Below are 10,382 nucleotides of genomic sequence, written 5' to 3' on the forward strand. Positions count from 1 at the left end.
ATCTTCATTATGTTTTTATAATCATATCTGATAACTGAAACAAAAATTATAACACCAGTGGTGCCCACTAAAATATAGAAGAAATACTCAAGGCATTGTTACTTAAATTGGAGAGGTTAAGGGGACACCAATGAAAGTAAGATTTCCATATTTTAATCAGGGTGATAAAATGTAGAAAATAGCCTGTGATAAGTGTGTACATACGCACTTGTAATACTTGAAACAAAAGTTAAGAAAACATTATAAAATTATCTGCTCAAAAATTGTGAAGTCTGGGGGAAAGGAGAAAAGAAGGAAAAGAAAATGAACACACACACACACACACACACACACACACACACAAAGATAGCCAAGATAGTTATACAGCTAGTTTCTCTTAGTTCATTGAAAAGAAAGAGTTGTGCTAATATTGTTTGGACAATATTTCATGCCTATACCTTGTACTCTGAGTAACTACTATGAAGATAATAATACCAATGCATGGATTATTTTATTTTGTTTCTATTTTTCTCTTTAAAATAAATTTTAAAAAATTCTAAAGTCATGATGGAACTTTTAAAATGTTCTAATAAAGATAAAAATAGACAAACGTGTTTACATCAAACTAAAAAGCTTCTGCACAGGTAAGAAAGCAATCAACAGACTGAAGAGACTGAATGAAAATATTGGCCAACCACAGTTCTGACAAAGAATTGTTATCCAGAATATGGAAGGAACTAAAACACCTTAACAACAAAACATCAAGTAATCCAGTGTTTTAAATGGGTAAGTGATCTGAATAGACACTTTTCAAATAAAAAAAATACAAATGGATATATATGTATGGCTCAATATCATTAGCCATCAGGAAAATGGAAATAAAAACTACAATATCATTTCACCCTAGTTAGAATGGCTATTATAAAAAATAAAAAATGTATATGGCATTGAGTATGTGGGAGGAAAAAGAAACTCTCATACGTGGTGGGAATTTTAATTAGAAGAGGTAGTAAGGAGAACAGTAGGGAAGTTCCTCAAAAAATAAAAAAAAAAGATCTACCATTTGATCCAGGTATGTAACTTTTGGGTATGTATTTTTAAAAAATGAAGTCAATATATTGAAGAGATGCCTGTACTCCTATATTACTGTGGCACAGCAGCAAAAATATAAAATTAGCCTAAGTACCCTTAACAGATACACAGATATTATGTATCACATTTCTTTATCCATCTGTATATTAAAAAAAATACTTCAGCAAACTATATGAGGTCAATAAAAGAGAAACAGTAAAAGGAGAAATGAAAGAAATAAACCAATATCAATAATGAGATGTCAAGTTTAGGCCTTACATATAACTCACTTAAATGGAAGTGATCTAAATAAACCAATTAAGTACAGATTGACAAAGCTGATTAAAAAGTTCAACCCAATCATATGTTAACTACTGACATAGCTTGGTTAAAAATAAAAGGAAAGAAAAATCAACAGGATATGCCCAGTTCTTGTCACCATTCAGAGCAGGATGGATGCTTCCCCTCTACCACCCAATTCTGCCTTATATATTGAGACTGAAGATGTTATATATGTACCCAAAAGGTAAGATAAAGTTTATTACTCACATGTCTAGAGATGATAAAGTAGACAAGCAAGCAGGTCTAAAAATGGCATAAGAAAGCAAAGCAAGAACAATGGCTTAGGTTTAATTGCAGTTAAGGGTAGAGCTGGTATATGGATTCCCAAATACCAGCACAGTGGTGACAATATCAGGGAAAAGGAACCTTCGTACACTGTACATTCAGTATGGAAATCAGTATGGAGAGTCCTCAAAAACTTAAGAGTAGATATATCATTTGATCTAGCAATACCACTCCTTGTTATATTACCAAAAGAATCAAATACAGCACACCATAGTAATATACACATACCTATGTGTACAGTGGTGCAATCCACAATAACTAAGCTATGTAAACAGCCTAGATACCTTTCAACACATGAATGGATAACAAAAATGTGGTTTATATACACAGTGGAGAATTACCAGCCATAAAGTAGAATGATTTGTGTCAATTTCAGAAAAATGAAATAAGTAAGTACCAGAAAGTTAAATTTTGCATGTTCTCTCTTATATAAGCAATCTAAAAATAAACTTAAAAATAAGGAAATGTAGGAGAGATGACTGAAAACTAGAAGGTAGACTTTTAGAGATAAAGAAGAGGACAAAGGGGAGGGAAGAGGAGTGAGAGAGAGGCAATGATAGTGAAATTCATCAAAATGTCTTATATATATGTACCTATGTACCAGAATGAATCTCCATTCTGTATCAATAATATATACCAATAAAAAAGAAATAAAAAATTAGTCAGACTATTATATAACCACATAAACCTTAGTTTTAAAAACAGGAGTAGCAACATTAATATCATACAAAGTAGATTTCAGAGCAAGAAAACTATGAAAAGAAAGACACCATGTAATGATAAAAAGATAAATCCACCAAGATATAACAACCCTAAATATAGATACACTGAACAGTCACCAAGGACAGAAAACATGTATAGATGGAAACGCTAAAACTCAGCAACTGTTAGAGCTACTACTAAACTGAAGACAAGCAAATGTACAGAAGATATGAAAAACACAACGAACAGGATATTCACATCTACAGACTATTCCTAACAAAAGCAGAGCAAACATTCTTTCTAAATGTCAGTGGTATGCTCACCAAAATAAACAACATCTTGGTCCATGAAATAAACCACAACAAACTTACAAGAACTTAAACTACACAGTATATGTTCTCTAACCATGATGGACTCAAACTAAAAGTAAATCACAAAAACAGTTTAGGAAAGTCTCTAAATATTTGGAAATTTTTAAAAAGCATACTTAAAAAGTAGTGCACAGATCAGTGACTGTGGATATGGCTCAAAGGTAGAGTGCTTGCCTGGCATGCATGAAGCCCTGGATTTAATTCCCAGCACCACAAAAGAAAGGAAGGTAGGAAGGAAGGAAGGAAGGAAGGAAGGAAGGAAGGAAGGAAGGAAGGAAGAAAGAAAGAAAGAAAGAAAGAAAAGAAAGAAAGAAAGAAAAGAAAGAAAGAAAGAAAGAAAGAAAGAAAGAAAGAAAGAAAGAAAGAAAGAAAGAAAAAAAGGTCCCATATCAAAGTGGAAGTCTGAAAAGAAAATTATAAAATGGAACAAAAATGAAAACAAAAATTTTCAAAATATGTGGGGTGCAGATGAGTTGCTGAGTGGGAGTTTGTGGCACTGAAGGCTTATATTAGAAAAAAGTTTCTATTCAATAATCTAAATTACTTCATGAAACACAGAAATAAGAAAATATACATAAAGAAAGCAAACGAAAAAGATTAACGAAAATGATAGAAACCAATGAAATTGAAAACAGGATAAGAATAGAGAAAATCAGTAAAACAGAAAGCTAGTTATTAAAAAATTAATAAAGTTGATAAGCCACTAGCAATACTGAAAAAAATTAAAAGATAAGTTTCAATTCACTAATATTAGGAATAAAACAGATTTCACTACAGACCATGAAGCCATTAAACGTACATGAAGAGAATATTAGTAAGAACTTTGTATTTATAACTTTGACCACTCTTTAAAAGAGACCAATTGTTCAAAAACCTTCATCTATTAAAATTCAACAAGATGAAATATAAATGCTAAATAGTTTTGAAACCTTTAAAGATATCAACTTTGTCATTTGAAAGTTTAAAAGAAAGAAATCTCAATGCCGTGATGATGCCACTGAAGAATTTCCCCAAATATGTAAACAATTACCAATTTTTCACAATCTTTCCAGAAAACACTGGGGGAGGAGGTATAGAGAGAAGATGACTACTGAGTACAGGGGCACAATTGGATAGCAGGAATAAACTGCAATGTTCTGTAGCACAGTTTGGGTAACTGTGGCTGATAAAAATTGATTATCTCAAAGAAGCTTGTAAAGAGAAGTTTAAATGATGCCAAAACAAACAAACAAAAATTATAAATGTCTAAGGCAAAAGAGATGTTAATTACTTTGATCTGATCATTACACATTATTTACAAGTATTGAAATATCACATTATACATCAAAATATGTATAATTACCATGTGTAAATTTAAAATAATATTTTTAAAGAGCAAGTACTTCATAGCTCATTTTATGAGGTCAGTACCACCCTATGCCAAAACCAATGGTAAAAAAAGCTCCATGGACCAATATTGACCTTGAACCTAAGATCCAAAGATCCATAAATTATATCAAGTCTATGTGTACAAAGATTTATATATCACAACCATTTTTTACTTATTAAAGGTCTTTATTAAAACTATATTAAAATTCAATGTAACCTACCATGGTAAAAGGGTAAAGTTGTCATATAAACTTATGCAGAAAAAAGTATTTTACAAAATCTAGTAACACTTCATGATTTAGAAAAAAACTCTAGGGCCAGAGATATAGTTCAGTGGCATAAGTGCCTGCCTGGCAAGCACGAGGTCCTGAGTTCAATTCCTGGCACTCCCCAAAAAAAAGAAAAGAAAAGAGAAAAAACTCTATTACAATTTACAAACGGAGTGGAATTAATTCAATTTCATATAGAATATCTTCAAACTCCTACAGATAGTCTCACACTTATTGATGAAAGATTGATTAGTATCTAGGATTTAAAAAATGGCAAAGTTGTCCTTTCTTACTGTTCTTTTCAGTATAGTACAGGAAGTTCCAAGCAAAGGAATATAATAAGAAAAATAAAAGATACACAACTAAAAAAAGGAAAATTGTCCCTTAGAAAATAATTGCACTTAATAAGGTATGGGGTTGCACATCTGTAATACCAACCCCTCTAACAGGCTGAAGCAGGAGGACCACAAGTTTGAACACTGCCCAGGTAAATTAGTAACTTAGGAAGCCCTGTCTCAAAGTGACAAACAAAAAGGGTTGAGAGTGTAGCTTAGTCCAAAGGCTGTGGTTTCACCAGTATGAAGAAGGAAGCAAGGAAGGAAGAAGGGAGGGAGGGAGGGAAGCAGTAAGGAAAGAAGGGAGGGAGGGAGGAAGGGAAGGAGGAGGAAAGGTTGTGAAGAGCCTGAGTTCAATCCCTAGTACAACAAAATAAAACAACGCAAAACAAAACAAAGCCTTCATGATATGACAAACTATTAAGATGGTTTCATGGTACAACTAAGTCATGAGATTTCTGGAGCAAGAAATTGACCTAACACTTGCAGCTCCCAGGGGGCAACCTGGTGATAAGACTGGGAGCAAAACCAGCATCCATACAGGCCAGCATCTGACAAGGTTATGTTCCTCATTGCAAGGGAGACATGCCCATCTGCCATAAAGTCCTTCACCAACACAGTTCTCCTTCGATAGGCTGGCTCCTGCATATATTTCTGGTCTTCTCCATCCCTGTAGAGGTGGACTACTGCAGAAAACTGATCCTTGAAGAACCTCACTTCCATGGTCTCTACATTTGTCTCAGGAGAAAGATAGCAGGAGAACACTGTGTCCTTCCCCAGCAATGACTGTACAGGCTTGTCTGGCCCAGACACCTGCCACTGGCCTGTAAGAGGAAACAAGAGATATGTGAGCAAAACCTACTCGGGAATAGAAAGTGCTGATGATGTGTCAAGGGGTTGGAATGTACATCATGATCTACTTTCTAAACCCAGAGATATATCTGCATATCCCCTTGCACTTGACAGAACACATTTACATCAGGTACTACATTTTGTACCCACAAACATCCTGAGAAGAACAGTAATGTTTCCATTTTCAAGGTGAGAAAACCATGTATCAGAGAGACTAAGTTATCCAGAAGTATGAGAGGTAATTTCCAAATGTAGACTCTCTCACTAAAGGAGGTTGTACATCTACCTGCTCTTTCCTCTAGTCATCTGCCTCAAAAACAAAACAAAACAAAATGAAACGAACTTACAATAGTCCCTTTTCCATTTTCCTGTGTTATAAAATACGCTTTTTCTTTTCAATGACCAGGATGATATTGTGTAGCCATAACATCTCCAATTTGGAACATTTTTTCCCCTTTTTGCAAATGTTTTATGAATACAATTAGAGGAATATGTATTTTCTGTCTGTAAAGATTTATTTGAGCTATGTATTTCTTTATTCTATACCACTTATTTCTTTAATATTTATTTATAGTATTTATATATAGTATCTATACTATTTACTTTTTTTATTCTACAAAATTCCAAAAGACATGCTATGGGGGGCCAGGGATATAGCTCAGCAGCACAGCACCTGCCTAGCAAGTGCAAGGTCATGAGTTTGATTCCAGGTACCAACAAAAAACAAAAACAAAAACAAAAAACCAAAAGACATGCAGTGATACTACTGAAGGAAGAAACTAGGGCATGGAAAATCTTCCTGGGAAAGTGGGTGAGACCTGTTAATTCCAAAATTCCAAGACACATACACAGAACATTTCCCAAAGCCTTGAACATGGATTTCTTGCAAGACTTCAAACAGGTTGCCAATAGGACACCCTAAACTGCACATCAGCCTGAGAGGATTGGGAGATATATAAAGGACAGTCAACACTGAGCTTTTTGCAAGTGTTCTGTCTTGCACAGTTGTCCATCCTCACAATACAGTGTTACTTCTTTTCATACTTTTACTTGGCCCAAACTTTCTCTGCACAGCCTGTACCTTTCCTGACTCTACCTTTAATAAATGTAAAACTTTGTTATCATTTACATTTGTCTTGCCTAAAATTTGCTCAAGATAAAATGAACCTAGAACCACATGTAGGAGATTCCAGCACCAGAACTAGAACCCCAGAAACTCAGTATTTTCAAGAGACACTGGTAGATTTGCAGATGGAACCTCAGGACCATATGACCCAAACGTTCAACACAGCCTTTTCTTTGTTCAATAATCATGATCTAGATGAGGATAAAAATAGAAGCATCAAGAAAAAAAGACAAGCCAAAATTATGGCTGTCGCAATTGGTAATTCTTTAAAAGCACACCCAAGTCATCTAAGGGAAAACTCAGGGATAGTCAATAAATTGCAATATTACTGATCATTTGCCATGAGACTATACCAAGCCACTGCCCAGATTCTGCTCTGTGTCAGGCCACCAGTGTGTATGACTCATGGGACTGGAGGCTTGACAGTACCCACCCCCAGAGAGGGCTTAGACCAGGCAAAATTCTCACCCCTACTCTGGTAAAGAGGCTTGGGTCAATGTACAATGTACATACAATCTATGGACACTTCCATCTCTTGGGAGAAATCCTGGGTGACCATGGATTCATGGGCAAGCAACTTCAATTCCTTTAGTTTGTTTTAACTTCCTTCTCTGGAAAATCTTCCTCTAGATCTAGAGCCATAGTTGGAGTCAAGGAGAGCCCTAGTCAGAGCTTCTTTATTGCTTCTTGGATGTGTAAATCCAAAGGTCAAATGTTGAACCATGAGATTTTAATTGTCTCCTACTCCCTTAGGAGTAGGAGACAATTAAAATTGTATCCTACTCCCTTAGGAAAACATTCACTAGCAAAATTGGGAACAATTTTCCAATTTCAGCGAAGTGCAAAGCAGAGTTTATCTGTTGGGACTATAGTAGGCCATACTTGTTGACACTCCTGAGGTTACCATACAGACTTAAATTCCAAACTTGTGAATTTCCCAAACCTTTACAGGCAAGCAGGACATCAGTGACCTGCTCATCCAAGATTCTGAGGAGATGTGGTTAACTGATTAGAATAGTTTTGTCCAAGGAGGAGATCAAAGGTAGGTTATGTAGTTGTCAGTTTGCTACAGGATAGTGAGGCCAAATTCTTTTCTTGTGATTTCACCCACAGCTATTATGCCCCTCCACCTTGTTTCCCTTTGTTCCCAACTGAGCACTGGAGAACTGATGGGGAAACTTGCCTCTGGTCTCAATATCTTCCCTGAGGTTGCTTCACATTATCTCTTCAGGCCACTCTGACAGGAGGTGCAGCCAAAAGTGAGGCCAAATTCCCCATTTTCTTTTCCTCAAATTCTTTTCCCCTATGTACTCAAAAAGCAGAGCACATAGCTCTTGCTCAGGCATTGATACTAGGAAAGGGAAAAAGCTAAATATCTATACCAACTCCAACTATGCCTTTCTGGTGCTATAAGCCCATGCAACAATCTAGAATAAAAGAAGCTTGAATAATGAATAAGCAATCATCTATAAAGCACAAACAAGAAATTCTACAACTCTCAGAGGTAGTACATCTTCCCAAGCAGGTTGCTATCACTCATTGCAAGGGATCCCAAACAGACATTTCTAAAGTCTCTTTAGGAAATCAAAAGGTTAGTAGAGAGGCAAGTCAGAACCTGAATGCTCTGATAAAGACTACTCCTGCCTAAACCCCTACATCTCAACTGGACAATAATTTAATTTAATTGTCTAAACAAATGGAATGAGTCCCCTTCCTATTACCATGGCCTCCCTTTAGCTGCCTGCTCCCATTATTTTAGGGTTTCTATAACAATTTTAAACAGTGCCTGAGTCCATCATGCTGCTCCATATCATCATAGCCTTGGGATTGGTAGACACAGCCCAAGGCTTTTGAGAAGCAGGGAGGATGCCAACAACAAAGAGCTCCTCAACCCATTGTGTGTTAATTGCTGCAGCTAAAAGAATAAAACTGGTCTTCAATAAGATGTAGACTAAGAGCAGTCAGCTTGGATGGCTTACCTGACCCCAGCTTGAGGAGGCTGAGAACCAAGGTGAGCATAAGAGCCATGGGTGTTTCTACTGGATCAGGCTCAGGCTATGGAGAGATAATTGGATGGAAGGATGGATGGCCCAGAAAGAAGAAATCAGGCAGCAATCTGGGCAGGCACAGGAGCCATGGAGAAGGAGTGGCTCAGTGTGTGTGGACAGCAAATTGCACTGTTCTCCTTAGAGGTTCCTGACAAAATTCGGGCTGTAAGCACCAGAGAAATGGTGACTCTGGATTTGAAACAGTGTTTACTGGTAGCCCATAAACATCTGTTTCAAGCCAGGGAAGTATTGGTAGTACAATGGGGAAGAATGAGAGATTTGTTCTAGCTCAAAACTGTACTGGGTGGGTACCACGGGAAGAGCAGCTTAAAGTATTGTTTCTGTTCCAGTCTGGCAGATAGAGCAGTATGTAGAAGGTTGGATGAGTTTGCAGTACTGAAAAAAGGTCATCTTAGCACTGGGTAATAGGGTGTGCAGGCAAACAGCCAATGCTGCACAGTCATGCATGTGAGACCAGTACTTCCTGGTGCAACCTGAGGCAATCCTGCATGCCTCTCCCTTGTCTTGAGTTCAGGGCCAGCATGTTAAAAGTCAGATGGGAAATAACTTGCTAGAACAAGATAGGACCTTGGTCTCTAAGACTTCAAGATACTGAGAAAGGCAAGAGAACAGTTTCTGGCACGAAGGAAAGGCAGAAACCTATTTGTTTATTTGTTAGTTTCCCAAAGCCAGAGGGTCTAAAAGTGAAGATAATGCAGTGTTTTCAAGCTCATAGTAACTCATAAAACTTGCCTTCTAGATCAGAATGCAGAGATACCATCACAAAAACATTCTCTGCCAACAGGTAACTGAGACAAAAAGAATTTTTTAAAATAGAAAATCCTATGAATCTGTAGGCTTAGTATGGTAGTACGTACCTGTAATCATAGCACTTAGGAGGCTGAAGCAGAAGGATCACCATTTGTCTGAAAATATCCCAGGCTATGTAGTGAGTTCAAGGCCAGGCTGACCTTCATAATATGATCCTGTCCCAAAAACATCAAAACATTGAAATTAAAATCCTATGAACCTATAAACTGTTAACAGCAGATTTTTTTTATTTTGACTAATTATAATTATATATGCTAATGGATATGATGTTAGGTTTTAATATAAAGTAACTATATATATTTAACATAACATATTTAATATAGTAAGTAAAGCTCATTAACACATGCATCTCCTGAAATATTTAAACTAAAACAATTTTAATAACACATCAGTTTAAAAGAACTCAATAAAAGCTATAGTATATTTAGAACAGAGTAAGAATAAGAATTGTGTTCCAGTCACTGCCTATAATGCCTGAACTCCAGATGAAGGAGAAGTTATGTAAGGAGGTCCCTATAGTACTACAAGAAAGCTTATAAAAACACCTTGCTCACCAATCTACCTATGGGAGTTAAAGTACCCAGGAAGCAAGGGCTAAGAAAGCTGCTGGTAAATGTGCACTCTCTAGTGGAGAAGTGAATAACCCTTATCTTGGGACAGTCAAAAAATTGCACATCCCCCTCCTTTGTGCTTATATCATGTGTAGGACTCAGATCACAAGACCAGATAGGGAGGACTTCCTAAAACAAGACAGGGTCTTGGTCTCTGGGCATTCAAAATATTGAAAAAGGTCCCAGAACAGC

General features: G+C 36.4%; 1 protein-coding gene across 1 annotated transcript; it reads right to left on the reverse strand.

Annotated features, from left to right (window-relative positions):
• Positions 1-5,074: 5,074 nt before the first annotated feature.
• LOC102011696 (butyrophilin-like protein 8) lies at positions 5,075-9,653 on the reverse strand. The gene is made up of 2 exons (XM_013507548.1): positions 9,627-9,653; positions 5,075-5,546 (listed from the first exon to the last, which is right to left on the reverse strand). Exons 1-2 carry the CDS (start codon positions 9,634-9,636, stop codon positions 5,170-5,172), a joined length of 387 nt encoding a protein of 128 aa, XP_013363002.1. The 5' UTR covers positions 9,637-9,653; the 3' UTR covers positions 5,075-5,169.
• Positions 9,654-10,382: the final 729 nt, after the last annotated feature.

Source organism: Chinchilla lanigera, unplaced genomic scaffold, assembly GCF_000276665.1.
Source record: "Chinchilla lanigera isolate Chin_1 unplaced genomic scaffold, ChiLan1.0 scaffold00129, whole genome shotgun sequence".
Taxonomy (NCBI): Eukaryota; Metazoa; Chordata; class Mammalia; order Rodentia; family Chinchillidae; genus Chinchilla; species Chinchilla lanigera.